Genomic DNA, 24,751 nt, shown 5'->3' on the forward strand with positions numbered 1-24,751 from the left:
CCTTATTTGCATGGTTCCACCCTCACAACGGTTCCATGTACCTTATTTGCATTATTAGCAGACTGTCCAATCCTTTGGTGGGCCACAAGCACTTTATTTGCATAGTCCGACCCAATCATTGTGTGGGAGTCACAAAGACTATGGCTAGAAGGTCCATATTAAGTAACTCACTGTACCACAGTTCTCATCTGTTCTAGGCCGCAGAGACAAAAAGTACCTTATGGTAGAAAGGATCTTGTTCTGGCCTTGATCGCGGGAGCCACCAGAGAAATCGCACATTTGGTTGATTATCTCCTATGTCAAGGTCAGGATTTCAAAGAAGCGTCCTTGTCAGCTACTCTTGTAGGGGACCGAGGTGTCAGTTCACAGCTCACTTAGAACAAACCCTGGCCAGGCAGGGGTTATTTATAACAGCTGTATTGTTTATAGTTTCCTGCCAGAATCAGGGAGGCGGGGAGCCACACTGTACCAGAACCGCTAAGTTCAAGAACTCACCATAATAGTCACTCTTTTAAAGTACACAAGTCAGTGGTTTTAGCGTGTTCACTGAGTTGCGCAAACATCACCACCCTCTAATGCCAGAACGTTGTCAATTGTTCTACAAAGAAACGCTGTGGCCATAGCTGTGAGCAGTCACTCCCCATTCTTCCCCCACCCCGGCCCCTGGCAGCCACAAGTCTCCCTTCTGCCTCTGTGGACTTACTTGCCTGTTTTGGGCATTTCATGTAAATGGAATTGTACCATCCGTGGCCTTTTGTGTCTGGCTCATCCATGATTTCGCATGTATCAGAACTGCATTCCTTTTTATGGTTGAACGATAGCCCATCACATGGACATAGCGCATTTTGTTTCTTCCGTCATCGGTTGATGGACAATTAGGTTGCGTCCACTTTTTGGCTATGAGCAGTTTTTAAAAAGAGCTAATAGCTAATAGTGGAGAAGGAAGCTCAATATTTCTTATCTAATGAAAGCGACTTTTCTCCAAGTTGGAAGGGCCGAGAGCAGGTACACTAGACTGGGCCCCGGCGGTAACTCCCAGAGCCGACCCCCTGAGCTGACTGGCACGGCCACCCCTGCCACAATCAGGGAGGCAGGGAGCTGGGCTGGGTGGGATCCAGGGGCCAGGAAGACCCTGCCAGAGCTGCCTCTCGACTGCCAGCAGTAAGAACTAGACACTGGAACAGGTCGGGGCTCCAGCACTCTGAATGCCCACCAGGCCAGCGCCTGCACCCGGACACACTGTCACAGCAAAACCTAGCACTCCACAGCCCTGCTTGACAGCGGGGCATCCAGTGCAGCAGAAAGGTGGCCTGGCCCCACCTCAGTTCTGCTTTTCAAAATAGGGAACTTGATTTGAATCCAGAACCTTAGCTGCAAGGGACTCTGGGAAAGGTTGGCTTTAGCTTTCCAACCTCTGCAGACCCACAGGAAGGAGATTGGACCGGGGTCTGCTGAGGGCCCATTCAGCCTGTCTACTTCCATGGGAGCTGTAGTGGAGCTTTGTCATCGTTAGGTGCCATCAAGTCGATTCCGACTCATAGTGACGTTATACACAAGAGAACGATGCTCTGAGCAACAGCTCCAGTAGTGGAGCTGGAGAAGAGCAATATAAACAATCTGAACTGGGACTTAGACTAAACCAAAAAGCAGGCAAGGAACCTGTGTGGCTTGCAGAGTCCTCAACGTGAGCCAGGGGAGCGGTGTTCACAGCGTCTGGCTGTACAGAACCATCCTTCTTCATTGAGCCCCTGTTCTGTCCTGGGCATGGTGCTTAGCATCTTACACTCATCCTTAGAGTCTGCACAGCAGCCTTCTGGGCAGAGGGTATGGTCCCCATCTCCCAGGTGAGGAAACTGGGGCTCAGGTGAGTAGGTGCCGTGGTCAGGACTGGTGCCTCAGGTCTGCCTGACCCCACATTACTCTCCTTTTCCTGGCTCTTTCTGTTGACTTTGGCTAAGAGCATCTGATCCCAAGCCTGAGGTTTCCTTTGTGGGATGCAGGGGGCAGCAGGAAGGAAGGAGAGGGAGGAGGCTAGCTGCTGGGTCTGTTTGCTTGTCAGCCTACCCTGCCACCACTGGGTTTGTAAAATGTTTACACCAAGAGGACCTGCCAGTGGGGTGGAGACTTGGGGGTTCTGGGACTCAGCCTGTAGTTCACAGTCCCTGAGACTTCCAGATTTAAGGCAATGCCATCAAAGGCAGGACATGTGCTCTGTGCTTTTTCCTTTTCTTAGTCTCCCCACAGTTGATTGAGGTGGGTCGGGCCGGGACTGTGATTGCCACCTCTTAGGGATTAAATGGTATGCCCCCAAAGCTTGTGTAGGCATCCTAATTCCTATACCTGTGGGCGTGATAGGGTTTTTTCCTTGTTATGGTAATGAGCCATATCAGTGTGGGTGTGTTATAAACCTAATCATGCCTCAGTGATAGAAAAGAGCAGATGAGACACAGAGGCACACGAAAACGGGGAAGACAGACACCACGTGAGGATTGCCAAGGAACACCGGGGGCTACGGACAAGCAAGGAATCATCGCAGCAGAGACCCTGATTTGGACTCTTAGCCTCCAGAGCTGTGAGAAAATAAATGTCTGTTCTCGAAAGCCACCCCCTTGTGTTATAGCAGCACTAGGAAGCTAAGACGGCACCTCACAGAGGAGGACACAGAGGGCCACAGAGGTTAAGAGTCTTCCCAGGGCTACACAGTCAAGACTGGCAGAGCCTGGGCTTCAAATCTCAAGGCCCACATGGTTTCCCCTGCACACCCATGAGCTCAGGCATGTTTGTGAGTATGCAGAAAGGTGCAGGGCATGGGCTGGGCACAGGCCAGAGCTGTGCCAAAGAGTAGCCTTGCCCTCTCAGATGATGGAAGAGCTCTCTTCGCTGGAAGCTTCCATATCGCTGAGGTGGGGGGTGCAAAGCTGGCTGAAAGTTGGGGGCGGTCATCTTAGAATAGGGCGTTGCATGCACCATCCCCTGACACCCTGCCAGCTCTGGGCCCAGCTGATGTCAAAACTCAAGACAAAGGTTTTTGGGGGGTGATGAAAATCTGAAATTAAATACTGGTAATGAAAGGAGCCCAGGTAGCACAGTGGTTAAGTGCTCAGCTGCTAACCGAAAGGTCGGTGGTTCAAACCCACTAGCCGCTCTATGGGAGAAAGATGTGGCAGTCTGCTTCCATAAAGATTACGGCCTTGGAAACCCTATGGGGCAGTTCTGCTCTGTCCTATAGGGTTGCTGTGAGTCAGAATCAACTCGATAGTGATGGGTTTGGTTTAATTTTGGTGGTCTGGAATCTAGACTCCCTCGATCATGTAATTACTCCTAGCTGCAGGGTCCGTGAATACTTTACTTCACCCAATCACACAAACATCCCCACATACCACAAGTCAACCACTCCCTGAACTGGGGTATCTAATTAGTTAACGAACGGTGCAAATTAATTTCTTTGAAGGTTTTCAGCAGGAGCTGCATCTGTACTTAATTTTTTCCTCCAGTATGATTAGCCATCTGTTTTGTTATAGTTCATTTAAAAAAAAAATTTTTTTCACATAATTAAATTGTCATTTTCTACTTCAAAAGAGAAATCCAAGAGCTTAGTGAAAGGAACGACAGCAGCACTTGTTTCTTGTGCTTACGTTTGAATGTCAGTCGGAGTCTGTGATGAACATTTCTCAGATGTCCTTGACCTTGCACCTGAAGAGGTGGCGGCAATTCCATTCCTAGGTACAGGCTCAAAAAAACTGAAAATATGTGTTCACACACAAGCTCGTACTCAGATGTCATTGTAATAGCCAAAAAGTGAAAACAACCTAAATGTTTGTCCACTGATGGATAGAGGAATAAATTGTGCTATTTCCATAGAATGGAATATTACCCAGGAGAGAAGCTCGGTGGTGCAGGGTGAAGTCCCTGGGGATGGGCATTGTCCCATCATGCCTGTGGCCCCCAAAACTCTCGTTATCATTTCACCCATGAGTTGGTCTAGACTGCTGTGGTTTTAGAAGAGCCCAATTCAGGCTGCTTTTAGCCAAATTGACTGATGTAGTGGGAGGTTATTGCACTAGGACAGTGTATCTTCAGGCTGAACACAGACCCTTAGTGAGGCTATAAGACACTGTCTGGTGCTTTCCAAAGCAATGTTTTCCCCTGCCTTGGCTTCATTCTTGGGCAGTTCCCAATGATAGCCATCAGCTGTCTCAACTTACACCCCACTGAGTTAACCCTAGTGCACAGAGAGTGCCTCTGTATAAATTAAGGATTTCGTTAAGCTGCACGTAATGGAAATCCAAGTAACAGAGCCTTAATCTCCAGGTGTTTATTTTTCACGTGCAATTAGAAGTCCTGGGATGAGAGAGTCCAGTGGCTCTATCAGATCATCAGTGTCCCATTTCTGGTCCTTTATCCTTAGCCAGGTGGCTTTTGTCTTCAAGGTGGCCAGGTGGCTCCAGCAGTTCCAATATGTCCATGTTCTAGACAGAACCAAGGAGGAAGGACAAAGGCAAGAGGCACATCCCACTGAGGCTCTCCCTTATTATTAGGATGCTGTTTGCTTTCCCAGAAGGCCCACCAAATAGACTAGTTCTTCTACTTAATGTCTCATTGTCCAAAACTGTCCACGGCTACCACGAGCTGCAAAGAAGCCTACTTTTTAGCTGGGAGCCACTGACCCAAGCAAAAAAGGGTTCTGTAAGTAAGAAGGAAGGGATAAGTTGGGATTAGAGCCAGGGATTTCCAGCAAAATCCCCAGGGTTGACTCTTTTTGGGTCATGTGCCCAGCCTCGAGCCATTGTCAACCCTACCATGGCAGAGATATTGTCTTGTTCACTGTTGGATGCCTCCATACCTAGAATGGTGCTTAGCACAGAGAGTAAACACACTAAATATATGTTGAATAAATGATTAGCCAAGCATGTATCTCATGCCTAGAGCTAGGAGATGAAGTCATCCCTGTCTAAACCACAAGGACTGATGTGGAATGGAGGGCCGGTTCCATAAAGGACAATTGGTGTGCTGTTACCAGCAAAGGGAAATGGAAGCCGCCTAGACAACAGCAATGAATGCCCACTACATCCCAGAGTTTCTCAAGTCCTCGAGAGGCCAATTCATATCAGCCAAACTCTCAGGAGGCTGGTGTATAGACCTGAAAGTCAGTTTACAAAGTTACAATGGGAGGTGGGTTTGGCAAGGTGTGCATTTGGGCATGACTTAAAACTTGAGGGTGCCATGGAGGTTTTCCACCTTGACCATGACCCACAGTCATAAATATTTTACACACATGCAGATATCTATAAAAAGAAAACACAGTTCTCATGGAACAATATTTAACTCCTACTGCATAACAAATTGGAAACCCTGGTGGCGCAGTGGTTGAGAGCTATGGCTGCTAACTAAAAGATCGGCAGTTCGAATCCACCAGGTGCTCCTTGGACACTCTATAGGGCAGTTCTACTCTGTCCTGTAGGGTCGCTATGAGTCATAACAAATCAGCCTTCTTCTTATAATGCCCCTTAGAAGTGAAGATGGCGAGACTTCAGCTTGCTTACTTTGGACACGTCATCAGGAAAGACCAATCGCTAGAAACGGACACATGTTTAGTAAGTAGAGGGTCAGTGAAAACAAGAGAAACCCTCAATGAGGTGGACTGACACAGCCACAACAGTGGACTCAAATATGCCAACAGTCATGAAGATAGCACTGGACCAAACTATGTCTCGTTCTGTTATACATGAGGGCACCATGAGTCGGAGCTGACTCAGTGGCAACTAACAACAACAAATATGCAGTGACTCTAATATTTCCTGTCCTATTTCTTTCTAAGAAAATGCTGTTTTCCATTCATATGATTGATTTCACAATCCACTAATGGGTCTCACCACACAGTTGAAAAGCACAACAGTAGGAGAACGGGTCAGTTGGAGCATAGCGACACTCTTAGGTAGCAGTAGTGGGCCATGAGGCTGACCAGCTGCATGGGACGATTGTGGTGGATATGATACCCGACGTGAAACCTGTACCAGGCAAAAAGACACCACACCTGATGCAATTTGATGTCTGGAAATAAAAAAAATTATCCTTAGGCTGTGGCATTTGTAATGTATCTGCAAAGACAATCCTGGGCTTTCAAGTGCCTGGAGCTACATTGCCCCAGAGTGAATTTTCCCCCTATATACAGAGCTTCAGGGCAATTCTGGAGACACCTTAAGCCTTCCTGAGCAGCCTAGATGAGCTGGGATCAGAGCTGACGAGGGGCGAGTCGGAAATTTTAGACAATCCAATCAGGCAAGACATTTTTCTGCTATTTGTGCAGGGATTACAAGGCACAGAAAGGTGTACATAGAGGGACATTTGGGAAAACAGTTGTTTCCCAGATGCAGCATCTAGGATGGATACATGGATGAATTCGCTGCATTTGAACTAACCATATTCTCTTGGCTCATTATCGTAAGCAGACTGTTATTTATTTTTTTTCTTTCCCCCTTGATACATATACTTTTAATGGCTTAGGAAGATTCAGGAGCAGATGACAGACCTAAAACAGAAAACACCAACATTCTTTCCAATTTCTTTTCTTTTTAATTGAGATGTTATTCATATACCATAAAACTCACCCTTTTAAAATGTGTAAGTCAGTGATTTTTAGCATATTCATAGAGTCAAGAAACCATCATCATTATCAAATTCCAGACCATTTCATCACCCCAAAAAGAAACCCTGTAACATTAGGAGTCATTCCTCATTTCCCCCCACCCCAGCCCCTGACAATCACTAATCTGCTTTCTGTCTCCGTGTTGTTGTTGGATGCCGTCCAGTCAATTCCGACTCATAGCGATCCAACGTGGCAGAGTAGAACTGCCCCATAGGGTTTCCTAGGCTGTAAACTTTATGGAAGCGGATCAGCAGATCTTTCTTCTGCAGAGCTGCTGGGTGGGTTCACACTGCCATCCTTTCAGTTAGCAGCCAAGCGCTTAACCATTGCATCACCAGGGCTCCTTCCTGTCTCTATAGACTTGCCTAAAAAAAACCCAGTGCCGTCGAAGTCTATTCTGGCTACCTATTACCTATAAATAGAATGAATCAATATGGAGTTCTTCGTGTCTGGTTTCTTTCACTTAGCATAATGTTTTCAACCTTCATCCGTGTTGTGGCATGTATCAGTACTTCATTTTCTATGGCTCAATAATACACCCACTCCTCACTTACCAACATGGTTGGGTTCCAAAGACTGGGTCATTATGCAAAAATCGGCATTATGTAAAAATGGAGGATGACTACATCATTACATAACTTCCAAATTACATCATTACGTAACTACCAAACCACAGAGAATCACGGCCCCACCAAGTTGACACATAACCTTAACCGTCACAGCCATTATTATTCTCACCTCGCACCTCAGCGTTTGTTACTGCCAGATGTACGTCATTAATGAAAAAAACGGATAGTAGATTTTCTACTATTGTCATGAATGTGCAATGTTAGATAATGAGGTAGTCGATAAGTGAGGAGCAGGTTATTCCACTGTATGAGTTTTTCCTGCTTGGAGTCTGTTTATCTTCTTAAATGTGTACTTCAATGCTTTTAATCAAATTTAGGGGAATTTTTAGACCTTGTTGCTTCAAATATTCTTTCTGTCTTTTACTCTACATCTTCTCCTTCTGAGACTTCCATTATGAATATATTGGTAGAATTGATGGTGTCCCACAGGTTTTTGAGGCTCTGTTCATTTTTCTTCATATTTTTACCTTTCTGTTTATCAGAATGGATAACCTCAATTGACTATCACCAAGTTCGCCACTTTTTTCTTTTGCCTCCTTAAATCTGCTGTTTATCCCCTTTAGTGAATTTTTCATTATAGTTATTGTACTTTTCAAATCCAGAATTTCTGTTGGGTCTTTCTTCATAATTTCTATCTTTTTATTGGCATTGTCTTTGATGAGACTTCATTCTCATACTCTCCTTTTGTTCTTTATGCATGGTTTCCTTTAGCTATTTGAAAACATTTTAAAATAACTGATTTAAGGTCTTTGTCTAGTACATCCAATATCTAGGGTTCCTCAGGAAGTTTCCACTGACTGCTTTTTTCCTGTGTATAGACCATACTTTCCTGTTTCTTCATTTCCTAATTTTGTTGTTGAAAACTGAAAATTTTAAAGAATATAATGTGGCAATTCTTTTCCCAGGGTGTGTTGTTGTTGCCATTTGTGGATTTAGTTATTTTTCTGAATTAATTCTTTAAAGTCCGCATTCTTTATCATGTGTGGCTACTGAAGACTCTGCTGAGTTAGCTTAGCTGGTTGGAGAGAGATTTCCTTAGATTCCAGAGCCATTAAGTCTCCCTGCCTTTGCCGAGGGGCTCTGTGTATGTGTTGGGCACACCTTCAACAGTCAACCAGGCAGTTTACAACTTCCTCCTTGCACAGAGCCTCAAGGTCAGCCAGAGGTGAGCTTAGGACCTTCTCAGGTCTTTTCCAAGTGTGTGCCCCACCTCAGGAATGCACACAGGCCTATATATGCATGTGGCCTTTTAGATTTTCAGGAACATAGTACAAGTTTTCAAAGCCCCATATGGATTTCTGGCTTCCCATCTCATTCTCATTCATCTCAAACACCCATATGGACATCTCATCTCATTTTAAGCTTTTTGGTCAGCCTCTTGTTTGCCCCACTATCCACAACCTTAGACAGCCATGATGTTCAACAATTTCCTCTGATTGTTTATGATAAATGCCCTCGAGGTAGAAGCTGTTCACACTGGGAGTCAGCCTTGAAAGTAGCATCTTCTAGGAAACCACAAACAGGTCAAATAATGACAATTCTTTGGGAATGGGTTTGGAAGGAGCTGTAACCCAGTTCTACTCTGCCCAGTGGCTGCCAGGCTGCTGGTTTTCACTGTGATTGCTGGATGTTGGTTTTCAAGGCTTCCAGGAAGCTGATAAGAGGGGGATGGAAATGGTGCAAGTTAACATTCCACAAAGATAGCTGTTCTTACTAAGATTCCACCATCTTTCTTGACTAAACACTCTCTGAATGGCTGCAAGCCTGTGGTTAACTTCCAGAATTATGAAGAAGTTGATTTTGGCAATTTTGCCAGTGTTCTCATTGCTTTTATTAAGGAGAGAATTTTCAGAAGTCCTTCCTCTGCCATGTTCACGGACATCACCAGCAGGCTGGCTTTGAGCATGTGTGTGCAGGCCTGCACTACAGGGCTTATTGAGGCCACTTTTCCTTGGCTGAATTGTTTGTGGATTCCCTTGGTAGGGGCCAGTGAGGGCTGACTGCCAAACAGGACACTCACATTTTACTCTTGTGTCTGCCACGGGCTGGCTGTATGACACTGGAACAAAGGAGCGGACATTTCCAGAGTACCTACTATGTGCCAGGTTCTGTGTGCTGGGGGTTTTATGTCCATTGCAACAGTCATTCTTGCAGCCACCAAGAAGGAGGTAATGTTCCCATTTTACAGATGAAGAAACTAGTAAGATGCAAAGTGCCTAACACTGCTACACACAGCAAATAATAAATAGGTTGAATATTGTTATGTTGTTGTTGTTGTTACTGCTACAACTGTTATCACCAGAGGAGGAAGTGAAGTTTGGGGCTTGCTTGAGGTCATTTGAATTCCAGCCCAGGTTCTTCTGATTCCAAAGCCCAACCATATTCCACATCTTCCTTCCAGCTCCTTTGGGTATATCTTGTCCTGCTTTCAGTCTGTTTCCTAATCTGTCAAGGTTGGTGTTGGAATTATTGAAATTATTCAGTCAACAAACACAGTCATTTCACTAAGATCCCTTCCGGGGTGATACTATGGAAGCATATAATTCTGTGGGGTCAGTTGCTTGAAGTCACATTGGTGGCAATCTCTTATTTGGCTTGAAAAAATTAGCCCACAGGTAGACTGGTAGGTGTGTTAACCTAGCGTGTGTTTCTCCCCCTCTCCCTCCTTGCTCTGCCTCATCCCCTTGCAGAAACAAAAGGGGACAAAGCCAAGTGGCTGTTCTCCTGGCCGCTCATCTTCCTCCTGTGTATCACCGTCCCCAACTGCAGCAAGCCCTCCTTGGAGAAGTTTTTCATGGTCACCTTCATCACTGCGACTCTGTGGATCGCCGTGTTCTCCTACCTGATGGTGTGGCTGGTGAGTGGTGGGAGCAGGAGGTGAACTGTTTGGATAGCCCTGCCCAGCATCTACCAAGCAGAGCAGTGGTTCTCAAAATTTATTATATGTAAGAATCACCTAGGAACCTTGTTTAAATGTGTATTCTGCTGCCACGCTGTGAGTCAGAATCAATTTGACGGCAAAAATTTTTGTTTCTTTTTGTTTGTTTTTTGTTTACCTAGTAGCAGCCCAAGAGGCTCACTTAATAATACTGAGTTTGACTGCCAAGTAGCTAGAGATTTCTCACAGCGCCCTTCGTGGGCTGGATTAATTTAGGAGTACATCACACTCGATTTCAATGGGATCTCACTTCCTCTCTGGTCAGGCTTCATGGTCTGAGCTTGCAGCACAGCCAACTGTTCATAACTTAAATACCAGCCCTGTTCACCAGGAGATGCTGCCAGCGCTGCCTCCCTGCTTGTTTGGGTGAGAGTTAGAGTCTCCACAGGTGTGTGTGTGCATGTGTGTGCGCGTGCGTGTGCGTGTGCACGTGTGTGTGTTGGGGGAGGAGTTGGAAGTAACTACTACCCAAGCCTCCCAGAAAAGGATGACAATCAAAGATGATAAAAAAAGTGCCTTAAATGAATTGAATTTGCAAATTTAAAACTTTCTGATTAGAGTTAAAACCTAGCCTGTCTTTACAGTTTTAAAAAAGGATCCAGTGATTTCTGTTACAAAGTGCATTCCCAAAACAACATGAAAAGTAAAAAAAAAAAAAAAAGTACTTAATAACATTTGCGTAGGTGTGAGAATTAGGAAGATGAAATTAATGAATGTGTGAAACTTTTTTTCTCTAATTACTGAAAATAAAAACCTTATTAAATCAGTTCTACTAACTAGCAATGAGGAGAGACATTTAATAACACCCCCACCCCCGCAACCTTGGCTGACAAACCCCACCTCCACTTCTTAAAGCAGAGTTGTAGCAAATGGTGTGGTCCGGAGTCCCAGGAACTCTGTTATGGGGGCATTCTTAAACCTATAATTTTGAACTTCAAATGGCCTCAGTTTGGGAGCATAGAATGGCCTCGACAGCAGAAATTCATTAAGAAGATAATGCCGCCTGTTAGTCTTGATTTCTGCCTAGGCAAGGTATTACAGCCTTACATGTTTATTTTCTTTATGCCCTGTTGGAGGCGCCAGAGAGCAACGAAGCCCATCACCCTTTACATTTCTTACCCTCAGGTTTTGGGAAGAAGGATTCTTAAATTGTCAAAAGACAGTGACCTTAAAAATGGATTCTATTGTCCAGCCCCCTTGCTCAGTTTAAGAGACTGAGGACCCAAGAGAAGCCACAACTTCCCCAAGGTAGAAGCCAAGAGCGGCCCCAGAGTTCTGGACTCAGCTCTGCTTCCCTTTCCCTAAGCAGGGCCCAGGGCTGGAGGCCAGGACAAAGCCGGGCTCTCAGGGCACCTGTGGTCTCGAGCGCTCTGGATAGTGTGTGCGTGCGCTTGCTTGCACACAAAACCTTCTTTCCTTCCATTCTTTCATTCTTCTCTTCTTAGCCACACAGTTCAGCGTTTTTGAAAACGAAAAATAAGTGGAGATAACCACGATAATTCCAGAATAACCCAGGCTCCTCCCTTTATGATATCTGACTGTTACCGGGTGCTATGAAGTTGATTCCTACTGATAGCAATCCCATGTGACAGAGTAGAGTTGCCCCATAGGGTTTCCTAGGCTGTCATCTTTACGGGAGCAGATCGCTAGGCCTTTATCTTGAGAGTGGCTGGTGGGTTTGAACCACCAACTTTCCCGTGAGCAGCCAAGTGCTCAACCATTGTGCCACCAGGACATCACCTGTTAAAAAACTTGTCAGCTTAGCCTGGTTTGTTTGTGGAGGTCTCTTTCATGGCCAACGTGGATGAAGCATCAATGGGCCAGTTGTCCTCTTTTCCCTCCTAGTGTCTTTGTCTTTACATAGCCCACTGTGCTATGCTCTGAGACGGTGATATCCCCTACTTAGGAACACAAGGGGACGAACCTTGTGCTACTGATGGGGCACTCTCTTAGGCATCTTCAAAGCCCTCTGCAAAGCTTTCTCTTAAAGGGGTAGCTTTGCAATACACAGGCTCTGGCAAGACTCCAGGGCTGAGTTAGCAGTCAGAGGGCCCACTTAGTCTGGGGCTCCCTGAGCCCTGTGAATCTTATGACCCTCATGTCTCTGTCCCCATAGACTGTAAGTGATTGACAGAGAAGGGAAACATACAGTTATGAGCATCTTCCATAGGCCAGCCCCTGTCAACTTAGGTTTCCTCATTTAATCCTCATTAACAAGCTCATTCCACAAATGAGGGTGCTGAGGCTCAGAGAGGTGAAACAGCTTGTCCAAAGTCACACAGCCATTAGCTGGGATTGGAACCATTAGCTAAGATGTGAACCCTCAGGGGTGCATTGTTCCTGCTTTTTCTAGATGGTGAGGTAAACCAGAGCTGATGGGTGTTTTGAAGGAAGTGGACCAAAGCCTCCAGGACCTTCCATCTGGCTGCTGCTCAGGGTTCCATCCATACACATAAGTGAATGTGTATCAAGATCCTTAAAAGCCTGCCTACCCTTTGATCCAGCAATTCTAATTCTTGGAGTTTATCCTAAGGAAGTAGTCAGATGAGAACCCACATGTGTGCACATAAGACAGCATGGCAGAGAGGTAGGAACACAGGCTCTAGGGTGAAAAAGACTTGGCTTGGAAGCCCTGCTTCACACATAGCAGCTGTGTGCCCTTGGGTACTGTCACTGCACTTAACCTCTGTGACCCTCAGTTTCCCTATGTGTAAAATGGTTATAATAATGGTGCCTCCTCATCAGTGGGTGATGAATAATAGAGTACATGAGATTATGAAAGAAAAGCCTCTGGGCAAGTACGTGGTACATTGTCTAAAAAAAGAAAAAATCCAAACCCGTTGCTGTGAATTCCAACTCATAGCAACCCTATAAGACAGGGTCAAACTGCCCTCTAGTGTTTCCAAGGAGCAGCTGGTGGATTTGAACTGGCGACCTTTTGGTTAACAGCCATAGCTCTTACCCACTATGCCACCAGGGCTCCATGCACTGTAGGTGCTTAATAAATGCTACTTGTTATGTTGTAATAGCAAAAAGAAACCACCGAAATATCCAGTAGTAAAGAATTAGCTGCAAAACTATAGCTCTACAATGAGATCCTTGCAGCAGTTTAAAATAATGTTACAGGTGAATGTTTGAGATGAAAAGGCCTCCAGAATGTATTATTAAATGAACAAGCAGTTACAAAATACATGAACAGTGTAATCTGATTCCATTTTTCTAAGACACACACTAAAAGGGTCCAGGATGTATTCTAAAGCAGGAGTTCCCAAACGGGATCCCAAACCAGCAGCCTGAGGGTCCCAGCCACCTGAGAACTTGTTAAGAATGCAAATTCTCGGGCCTCCTGAATCAGAAGCTCTAGGGGTGGGGCCTGGCAGTCTGCATATTAACAAGCCCGGGGCATGGGGGGTTTCTAAATGCTCAATTTGAAAACCACTAGCTGGTGTAAATGTTAGCAGTGGTTATCTGTGCGGCTAGAGAAATAATAAGTGGTTTTTATTTTCATTTTCTTATTTTTTTAAAACAGTAAACATATATCACTCATAAAAAACAAAACAAACCGTTTCCATCAAGTCGATTCCGACTCGTAGCGACCCTATAAAACAAAGTGGAATTGCCCTGTAAGGTTTCCAAGGAGCAGCTGGTGGATTTAACTGCCGACCTTTTGGCTAGCAGCCCGAGCTCTTAACCACTGTGCCACCAGGGCTCCATGTTACTCCTGTAATCAGGGGAAAAAATGTACTCAAAAGATGTTTTTAAAATAAAACCATATTCCAGAAGCTTCTGTTGGTAACAGCGGTACCAGGTTCAAGTTAACAACACTAGGCAAGCCCAGTGTCTGGGGGTGCTCCAGTGTAAGTTCATGTCTCCCCTACCCTCTTCTACAGGTGACTATTATTGGGTACACACTTGGGATTCCTGATGTCATCATGGGCATTACTTTCCTGGCGGCAGGGACGAGTGTTCCAGACTGCATGGCCAGCTTAATCGTGGCAAGACAAGGTAGGAATCCTGCCTCGGCCCTGCCTGACATATACAGTTCATAACTTTATGAATGGTAGTTGTTAAGTCCTGATATGGAAGAAACTGAGGTGTCTGGAAAGCACTGTTTATTAGATTCCACCGATGGAGAAAATCCCACCAACGTGAACTCCTCCAGACCTCTAGAAGTGTTTACTCAAATGGAGCATTATGTAAATGAACAGGTTCTGAAATCACCAGTCAGTGTGAAATTGAGCAGATCCTAAGAGCAGACTTTATGTAGCAGATGATCTAATGTCAAGAAACCTTCTGGTCCCAGGGAGACAAAGTGGGGGGCATCCTACACAGCCAACTGTTTCCCCACTCCTCTTCCAGGTTCTAGAACATTGTAAAAATGGCGTGGGGACGCCTGACCTCCTATAACTTCATGAGGGGGGAGAATCATCAGCACCAGCACCAGGCTGATTCCTATGAGGTGGAGGTCAGACACCTCCTGTCACCAACCTTTTCATCAATTCTGACACCAGCTGTCTCTCCCATGGCACTCTCTACTTCTCTGCTGGGTTCAATAATTCATTGCAATGGCCACACAGAACTCACAGACAATACTCATGATTATGGGGTTTATTAGGGAACTAACAGATTAAAATTCAGGTTCAGGAATCACTCAGGATACAGTTCTTTGACCAGGACACCATCTTCTCAGACATGCCTGTGGGCAGGTCTCTCTCTGGCCTTCAGCCTCACAGCCTCTTGGCCTGTTGGCCTCTGCCCAGCTCAGGCAAGTGTTACAAAGCTCTTTCGCTCCACCGGTAAGTGCCCGGAGGCAGCCCACTCTGCCAGTGAGCCTCGGCCCGAAGGCGCTCAGGTCTCTCTCGCTCCATGGGTTGGCACAGCACTGTGGCCACCTTGCTCGACTGGCTGGGAAGTCTGCTGCACCCTCCTAGTTCTGCTGCTTGGCTTCTCTGCCACCACTTCTTGCCGTCTCCTGCGGTCTCCAGTGTTACAGTCTGCCTGTTTCCTGTATCTAGAAGGTTCTCAGTACAGGGATCCTGGGTTCAAAAGACGTGCTCCACTCCTGGCTCTTCTTTCTTGGTGGTAGTGAGGTCCCCTTTCTGCTCTGGGATAGCTCGTTTTAAGCCTAGCAGGATGGCAAAACTGACTAATCCACTCATTAGGGTTCCATATACCTTATTTGCATGGTCCCACCCCCACAAGCGTTCCATGTACCTTATTTGCATCATTAGCAAGTTGTCCAATCCCCTTGGTGGGCCACAAGCACCTTATTTGTATAGTCCCACCCAGTCATTTTGTAGGAGTCACAAGAGAGGCCATATGAAAGTGATTCGTTGCACCACAAACATGTAGGCTGGTGGTTTTCTTTTGGGCTTACTAAGTGACCTGGGTTTGAAGAGTGACTGGATGCTCTCTGATGGCAGAACAGAAGAGCTGTAAAGAGCCTGGCTTTTATTTCCTACCCCTTTTCTGTCAGTGAGATGGCATCCCAGCATGAACAGATCTTTCCCAGTAGATGAAAATTTGAAAGTGTGGGGCTCGGGGGAGAGGGGAATGAATAACAGAATAAAATTTCAGAGGAGACAGGAGGAGAGAGTAGCACCACAGAGAAAGGCTGGCTTTGGAAAGAGAGACAGGACATTTTCTTTTTCCAAGATAAGAAAAAGGGTTGATTAGGTGGTGGGTCCTGAGAAAACATGAGCTGAGGGAAAGGGAAGAGGGACGTATCTTTGGTGGCAGGCTGAGGCCTTGTGGAGAATGGGATGGTTGGGGACATCAACTGAGAGGAATGGACCTTTGAGGTAGGCACAAGGAACGCTGATGAGCATCAAGGCCTGGCTGATGTGCAGTGGCATGAGCTTGGGTGAGATTCAGTCATCCCTGCTCCAGTGACACACAGCTGAGAGAGGACAAGTTCACCCAGAGGTGGGTTGGCTGAGGATACCATGGAAGGTCAAAGGGGCGAAAGAATGTGTAGTTTAGACAACTGACCCTGGAGTCCAGGCTAATGGGGGAAGATCATGGTGCCTGAAATTCTGATTAACTGGGAGAATTAAGGATGTTAAGGCCTTGGACACGTACTTTGGACATGTTATCAGGAGGGACCTGTCTCTCGAAAAGGACGTCATGCTTGGTAAAGTGTAGGGTCAGCGAAAAAGAAGAAGACCCTCAACAAGATGGATTGACACAGTATCTGCAACAGTGGGCTCAAACATAACAATGATTGTGAGGATGGCACAGGACTGGGCGGTGTTTCATTCTGTTGTACATGAGGTCACTATGAGCTGAAACTGACTGGACAGCACCCAACAATAACAACAACAAATGCTCTGAGGCAGCAGATTTGGTGAGGCCAAGGAAAGGGCTCTGTAAGACTAAGGGAGAAGTGGGGTTCTGAGGGAGGACGTGATCTCAGAGGGCTTCAGTGGTGTGTACAAGTAAGGAAACTGATGAAGGCTGAAGCCAAGGGTAGGAGTATATAGTTCTCATAAGGGCGCATTGACGTGATGGACTGAGAATCCAACAGACATGGTTCAAGGACCAACAGTTTCTGCAATGGTGAGGCTACAGAAACCTCTGTTCAGAGTTTGCCACCCAGAGCAGGAGATGGGGCAGCGTACTCTGACGTGGAGGTACTGTGACCTGGACCCCCTAAAACCTGCTTTCTTGAAGATGGTCCAGGTCAGCAGCTCCAGCTTCACCTGGAAGCTCATAAGAAATGCAGAAGCTCAGGCCCACCCAAGACTCACTGAATGAGAACCTGCCTTCTAACAAGACCCCCAGGTGATCTGGACTCTAAGAAGGCTCCCCACCCTAGGTGATTTGAATTCTAACAAGACCCCCTCGCCAGGTGATCTGCATTCTAACAAGACCCCCCCCCCAGGTGACTCCTGTGCTCCTTAAAGTCTGAGAAGAGCCGCCTGTCCTAAGGTTCTCAGAGGGTTACACAGATGCCAGCAGTACCACCTGGGCAGAGCTGGAAGCCCACCCAACCTGAGGCTCACACCTGCCCCCATTCTCAGGTGTCTTTATACAAACCCCTGCCTACTCACCAGGTGCAAGTTGTTATGGGCTGCCTTTGAGTTGGCCCCTGACTCATGGCGACCCCACGCACAGTGGGATCCAACTGTTGTACTCCATGGGTTTCCACTGGCTGATTTTTCGGAAGGAGAGCATCAGGCCTTTCTTCCTAGTCTGTCTTAGTCTGGGAGTTCCACGGAAACCTGTCTAGGTACAAGTAGCTATGTTTTACAGGGACTGGGAGATGGGCAGGTCAGTGTCCCAGAGATACCCAGCACAGCAGGGCTGAGACACCAAGATTTGGAAGTCACTCAGAACAGTCCCAGGACTGGCAGGAAGGAAGAATATAAAGCCAAGCACAAGCTCCTTGAGGGAGGCAGTGCGCCCTGGAGGTCAGCAGAGGGCAGCAGCGAGGGCGGGAGGAAGGATGGGCCAGGTCCGGCTGGCTGGCCCTCACAGGCAGGGAGATGGTCAGACACAGAGGCGGCCACTTGTCAGATGCTGGTCTGAGTTGCTGCTGAGCTGCTCAGCCATCAAGGCAATGCTATGGTTACCAGCATTTTGTTTTTAGGCTTGTTCATTCCACAAACACTTGTATAGGTGTCAGGTGACAGCAATCATGTTGAATTAGGGCTAAGCGGCAAGGTAAGAATAGGTTGTAGCCAGCATAAATTTTCTGACTTAGGATATCCTTGAGTTATTAATTTCCCCAGATAGCGTGGCTAGCATGATGCTGGACAGTTGGGAGGGAAGATCACATGCCCCTACCCCAGGGACGGATTACCCAATAAGCAAGTACACACAAAACAGGTGAAATTGTGGCTGCAGATTAGTAATAAGCAAAGTAAGCTTGTGTATACCTTGCTTACGTGAAGCCCCTGCCCTAGCCTCTAAAATACTTTTCATCTGGTTGGGAAAGAGAGTTCACCTTTCTGGAATCAGCAGGACATAAAATGCCCTGTAATTGGAGCCAGGTTGTGAGTGCCATCACCTGGGCCACAAGCATGCATCATGGTTTGGTGTAAAGGACACTGGACCAGGCATCCTGAGACTGATCCACTCAAACTGTGTGATCTTGGGCACGTTCCAAGCCTGTTTCTTCATCTGCCACTTTCAGATGATATCCTTTTTCCCCCAGAGTTACCGGGAGAATGAAATGTGACACACGCAGTAGGTCATCAGAGAAGATCAACTGAAGGTCCTTTTTAGACTTCATGAGGGAAGTGGATCTTAAACCACCTCCCCCCCCCCAAAAAAAGCAGTTGCTATCAAATCAATTCCAACTCATGGTGACGCCATGGTTTCAGAGTAAAACTATTCTCCCTAGGTTTTCATGGCCGTGGCGTTTCAGAAGCAGATCTCCAGGCCTTTCTTTCAAAACACCTCTGAGTGGGTTTAAAGCCCCAGCCTTTCAGTTAGTAGCCCAATACTTAGCTGTTTGTACCACCCAGGACTCCTCAAGTGCATCTTAGACCTCACAAAAAGTTCGAGAAATTTGGCGTCCATGAAGAAAGAATTCCTTTCTAAGGAATAGCACTAATAGGTCAGTTATGGGCAAGTTTTACGGTTTCCAGTGTCCTGCTCTTGATGAATGAAATGTGTCGGTTATCCCCTCCAGGCCTTGGGGACATGGCGGTCTCTAACACCATAGGAAGCAACGTGTTTGACATCCTCGTAGGACTCGGGATACCGTGGGGCCTGCAGACCATGGTTATTAATTATGGATCCACGGTAAGTTACTCTCACTTCTTAAGCAATAGATGCCTAATGTATATACTTTATGGTGAATGATAGCAGGGTTGGCTCAGGTTCCGCTCAGGGATCTGGAGAACATGCTGTCCCCTTTTCCTCGGCACCCGGACACCCACTTTACCAAATGCTCCCAGAGCAGCCCAGGGGGGCTGTCTTCAGGAGGGGGCCCGTGTGTACCTTGCTTACTGGTTAATCCAGCCCTACCAGAAGGGTGTCTACAGGAGGGGGCCACGCTTGCTGAGCACTTGTCAGTTCTCCACCCCCTATCTCAGCCCTCTGTGGTGCTACCTGGAGTTGGCCAGATTTGGGTTTATGGGCACCAGTCCTCCACACTGCCAAGTCTGCCCACAAGCTCAAACATCAGCCACAAGTTCTGGGGTCCCCTGGGCCACCCTCACGTCTAACCAAGTGGCTATAAATTTGGGAGTCCCTATGGATTCCCTCAGGTTTGATAATTTGCTAGAACAACTCATAGAACTCTGGAAAGCACCATCTTTACAATTATAGTTTTATTACAGCAAAAGGCTAGATATCAGAACCAGCCGAAGGAAGAGGCACATAGAGCAGAATCAGGAATTAGGAGGGTTCCAATAAGGAGCTCTTTGTCCTCAGGGTCACGTTAGCATCCCAGAACTGATATGTGGGCAATGTGTCTGTGGAGTATTGCCAACCCAGGAAGCTCACCCGAGCTTCTCAGAGTTTTTATTGAGATTTCATTCTATAGGCATGATTGATTGAATCATTGCCCACATGGCTGAACTCAATCTTCAGCCCTGCTTTTATCCCGAGAGGTGGGACTGATACCTCATGGTTCAAAGCCCCAACCCTCTAATCATGTGGTCTGTCTTTCTGGCATGGCCAGCCTCCCCATCCCAAGTCATCTCCTTAGCATAAACTATCAAGTGAGGTCCTAGGGGCCCACCATGAATAACAAGACAGCCCAATCACAGGGGAAATTCCAGGGGGTCAGAAGTTACCTCCAAGAAACTGTGGACAAAGACCAGCCAAATTCTTTATTACACACTTGCATATCCTTGACCTAGTGCATTTCCTCAGATGAGAAGGCTGAGGTCAGCAGAGTCAAGACTTGAACCCACATTTACCTGACCCTTGAAGGCCACGTGCTCACCAGTGAACACCTGTGCTTTCTGTATGAGGGGATGAATACGACAGGGCACACCGAGCTTTCGGAATGGATGGGGTGCTTTGCAATCAAGAAGTCAGGGCATGTATGTTTGTTTTTCCAGGTGAAGATCAACAGCCGAGGTCTGGTCTACTCCGTGGTGCTGTTGCTGGGCTCTGTCGCTCTTACCGTGAGTTTTTACAATCCCAAAATAGAAGCCTCGCGCATACTCCATTGCATCTGGTTCTGCCTAATCACTTCCATTACTCTGACCTACCTCTCACTTCCCTGTTGCTGTCGAGTCAATTCCAATTCATAGTGACCCTATAGGACAGAGTGGAACTGTCCCATAGGATTTCCAAGGCTGTAATCTTTATAGAAACAGACTGCCACATCTTTCTCCTGAGGAGCCACTGGTGGGTTTGAACCTCAGACCTTTTGGTTAGCAGTTGACTACTTAACCACTGTACCACCAGGACTCCACAGTGAGGGATACCCATTAAAAAAAAAAAAAAACTGTTGCCACGGAGTCAATTCTGACTCATATCTGTCCTAAGGAATAGAGTAGAACAGCCCATAGAGTCTCCAAGAAGTGCCTGGTGGATTTGAACTGCCCTTCTTTTGGTCAGCATCCGTAGCTCTTAACCACTACACCACCAGGGTTTGAAAACGGGGCAAGTTCAGAGATGCACCAAAACCACATTTTTGCCAAGAGCATTGACACCCACTACACTTTCCCCTGAGCAACTCAGAATTCTCCAGAGGAGCTGAGTTCCATTTCCTTTCCTCTTTTCTGCCCTGCTCGGTCTCCTCCCATTAGTGCCTGTAGGAGTGAAGTCCTGCCCAATCCTGGGACAGTCAGGCCTCAAAACCGGCACACAACAGAAATCAGATCCTCCTTACTCCATGTGCCCAGCCCTGTGCTAAGCACTTTGCCAGCACCGGTCACTGTTCAGTCAACGGAGTAGAACTGTGCTTCATAGGGTTTTCAATGGCCAATTTCTCAGAAGTAGATCTCCAGGCCTTTCTTCTGAGGCACCTCAGGGTGGACTCAAACTGCCAACCTTTCATTTAGCAGCTGAGCGCATTAACTGTTTGCACCACCCACGAACCTCCCTATTATTTTATTCAATCCTCACAACAACCTGATGAGGAAGGTGACGTTAACATTCCCATTTTGCAGAAGAAATCAAGGCTCAGAGGTTAAGTCAATTGCCTGAGATCACATGGTTTGGAAGTGGCAGAGCTAGGATTTGAACCCAGGTCTGTCTGTCTTTCTGTCTATATAGAACCCAAGAAGTTTCTATTCCCTTTGCCCTGATTAGGTAGCTATGAGCCAACCATTAAGAAGCCTTGGTTCAGGGATTAGAAAGGAAGGTAGTGAAGGGCAATGTGGGAGGGGGTAGGAAGAATGTAGAATGAGGATGTGTTTCATTCCACACCTCTCATAACCACACACACAAGCAGAAAAAATGGCCCAAGCCAAAGTTTGCCACGCCATGGGCCAGCAGGGCCTTGGAGACTTCGCTGAGGAAAAACCAGAAGGATAAGTCCTAGAGCACAGGAAGCATCCAGAGAAAGATACTGTCTCTCCCTAGAGAAGGCCTGAGCAGGGAAGACCACGTGCCTAAGACTGGGCCCCGGAAGTGGCAGGCCTGCCTGGAGAGGGTCCGTGCCAAGAGGGTCAGTGGGGTGGGCCCGAGGCTCCCCATTTATCAGCTATGAGGTCCACAGCCCCCACGGCTGCTTCTGGTCACACTGAGGAGGAGCCTGGTGCCAGCCCTTTCTGCTCTTGGCCACACTTTGCAGAAAGTTCTGAGGTTTATCATCCACATGTAGTTTTCGAGCAAAAAAATGCCATTTGTATTTCCTTGCCCCATCTTAGTTTTCTAAGCCTGCTGTAGCACAGATACCACAAGTGGGTGGTTTTAAAGAACGGTGTTTTCTTTTCTCACGGTTCAAGAGGCTAGAAGTCCGAATTCAGGGCGCCGGCTCTAGGGGAAGGCTTTCTCTCTCTGTCGGGTCTGGTGATTCTCATCTTAGTTTTCGTAGCCCCGTTGTTCCGAAGTCCCTTGGCGATCTTCACGTGGTGTCTGTCTTCCTCGGTTTGTGCTTGCTTGTCTCTGTGTCTAGGCTGCTCCTTATACCTCAGAAGTAAATAGAAATCAGAAGTAATTACAGAGAAAACTTTATTTCCAAACAAGACTACATTCACAGCCGTAAGGATCAGTACTCCAAAACACATTTGGAGGGGACACAGTTCTCTCCGTAACAGCCCCCAAGCCCAACTCTTGCCCTCTCTTCCCAGGTCCTCGGCATCCACCTTAACAAATGGAGACTGGACCGGAAGCTGGGCGTCTACGTGCTGGTTCTCTACGCTGTCTTCCTGTGCTTCTCCATAATGATAGAGTTCAACGTCTTCACCTTCGTCAACTTGCCCATGTGCCGAGAAGATGACTAAAGCTGAGCCGCTGCCCACGGGGAGTGTTCTTGAGACCCTGTGACGCTGGCGTCCTCTTCTCTCTCTCCCTCCCCCACCACAAATCTCTCCTGCATCCGCAGCCGCAGCCTGTTCTTTCATCCACTGGAAGGAAGAGCCATCGTGGCCTTTGTCTGGTCGCAGGCAGACTGCTGGATGTCCTCCTTCCCCCTGGAGTTCCAGCCCCAAGGGCAGGATTCGGGCGGTGGTTTGCCCAGCTTCGCAGACCCCTGAGCTGCCGGCCACAGGGGCATGAGCCTCTCTTCTGTCACACACTAGAGTCAGAAGGACTTCTGTGTGCAGTTTGTCTTTCTGTTGCGGAAATGAGGCAGTAGGTGAGCGTGAGGTCTTCAGGGGCAAGAGCAAAATAGGAATATTGCTCTCAAGAGTAACCTCTGGGCCAGAGGGGCTGAATCTTCGCAGCACGTGCTCCTAAGAGCTCCTGCTGGGAGCTCTCACAGCACAGAGGGGCAAGGCCTCAACATGCTAAGGTTTGGGGCGGTGACATTCTACCCCTTCTTCTCGAAGAGCTGGAAGAATGCATACCGTTTTTGATAGCAGAAGAGAGAAAGCAAGTGAATATCCTTATCACTTTTCTTGATGCATTCAGAGAATGAGCAATGAAATATTACAAATAAAATATCCTATCAATCATCATACTTGAAAAATATCATTCCATTCGGAAGGACCACAGTGGGAACCAAAAAGATAATGCTTGTAGAAACGAATCTATGCGTGTCACCTTGCACTGGCGCTAAGACGTTCAGTTTGGGATATAGAAAAAGGTGAAAGACGAACTTCTTAAAGGGTGCTAACTCAGACGCAGTGGGGGTTGTAGTTTACAGCTATACCTTCCAGACCCTTCTGTGATGCAATGTACTGTCAGCTTGGGTTTGTCATTTCTTTCTTACTGCTCTAGTCTCAAAACCACCCAGTCGAAAGACCCTTTTGCTTATATTCTGAACAGATGTTGTAGCCTGCTGAACCGGAATGTGTGTGCAAGAAGAAATGGTTAATGGCAAGAAGAGAGATTGCCTGAAAAGCAATGAATTGCTCTCAGGTTAGCTGAAGGCATGAGAACGGAAACTTAGAATTTTGAGAGCTAAGTTACTTGAACTTTACAGTTTGCTACCCACAAAAGGCCAAAGATAGGAGGCTGATTCGAAAGTAGACAGAAAAGTCTTAAACAATTGTCAACCACTTTGGAGCTCTAAAATATATATTTAAAAGATTTATGAACAGAAACCATTCATGGTTTCTAAAGAGAAAGCACAATTAATTTTATAGAGAGCTTTTTTTTCTATTTTTTTAGTGTTTCTATGGTAAAAATCTATCCGATTTGATGCACGTTTAATATTGAGATATTTTACACAGAAGAACGTATGGGAACTACCCTGGATAATGTGAGGAAGGGAAATTTTTAGTAACCAAACTCTGTCACTGAGGACGGTGTTGAATATGAGTTTAAAGCCAAGAGCTCCATCCCCTCCTGAGACACAAAGATTCTGACCCACGTTGGAATTTGTGACTATGCTCTTTAAGGCCTCCTGAATTTCCAGAGGAGGAAGTGTTCAAGCCTGTGCTGCTTGAGTTCCTTTTAGCATGAGCCTAAGATGGGACCAGACTCCTGTCACTGGCTTCCCTTCTGGCTCCACGTCAGTATTAGTAGCTACACCAAGTTAAGCTTCTCTTTTGGTTTCTCTATCTAGATATTGGGCTCAGTGGTCTTCAGAGTGAGGACAAGGGTGATTTTCCTAAGAAATTAGCTAAGTGGGAGGCCAGGGAACCAGCCGTAGGTTCATCACTATAAAGTTTAGATGCAAGAGGTTTCGGAGCGCTTGGGACCACTCTATATATACCCTAATAGTGTAGCTCGCCTGATCCTCTCTCCCTTCCCCCATCCCCCGTTTTATAGGCTAATCCAGGTTGCAAAGTGCTTCTGTCTCCGTTTTCATGCACAAAACTGCCCTGTGATGTAAATAGAAATTATTCTCCCATTTAACAGAAAATTGAGCCTTGGAGTGGTCAGACGATCTAGGTCAATGGCCAGTAAGAAGCAGAGTGTGGGTCGAGCCCAGATCTCCCGCTCCCCAGCTCAGCTGTCCCCATGGGCTGGCAATCTTTAGAGAGTAGGGGCAGGCATATGTCTTTGCCCTGGTGGTAG

The 24,751-nt window shown here is 46.7% G+C and overlaps 1 protein-coding gene across 2 annotated transcripts in view; it reads left to right on the forward strand.

Annotated features, from left to right (window-relative positions):
* Positions 1-22,594, forward strand: part of SLC24A4 (solute carrier family 24 member 4) — a 209,507-nt gene extending 186,913 nt beyond the window's left edge. For both annotated transcript variants that reach the window (XM_003408831.3, XM_003408832.3), the window contains exons 13-17: positions 9,966-10,132; positions 14,104-14,218; positions 18,852-18,964; positions 20,233-20,298; positions 22,417-22,594. In XM_003408831.3, coding sequence (XP_003408879.2) covers positions 9,966-10,132; positions 14,104-14,218; positions 18,852-18,964; positions 20,233-20,298; positions 22,417-22,569 — 614 coding nt within the window. In that variant the 3' untranslated portion in view covers positions 22,570-22,594. The remainder of the gene's footprint in view (positions 1-9,965; positions 10,133-14,103; positions 14,219-18,851; positions 18,965-20,232; positions 20,299-22,416) is intronic.
* The last annotated feature ends 2,157 nt before the right edge of the window (positions 22,595-24,751 follow it).

The sequence above is a fragment of the Loxodonta africana genome, chromosome 10 (genome assembly GCF_030014295.1).
Source record: "Loxodonta africana isolate mLoxAfr1 chromosome 10, mLoxAfr1.hap2, whole genome shotgun sequence".
NCBI classification, from domain to species: Eukaryota; Metazoa; Chordata; class Mammalia; order Proboscidea; family Elephantidae; genus Loxodonta; species Loxodonta africana.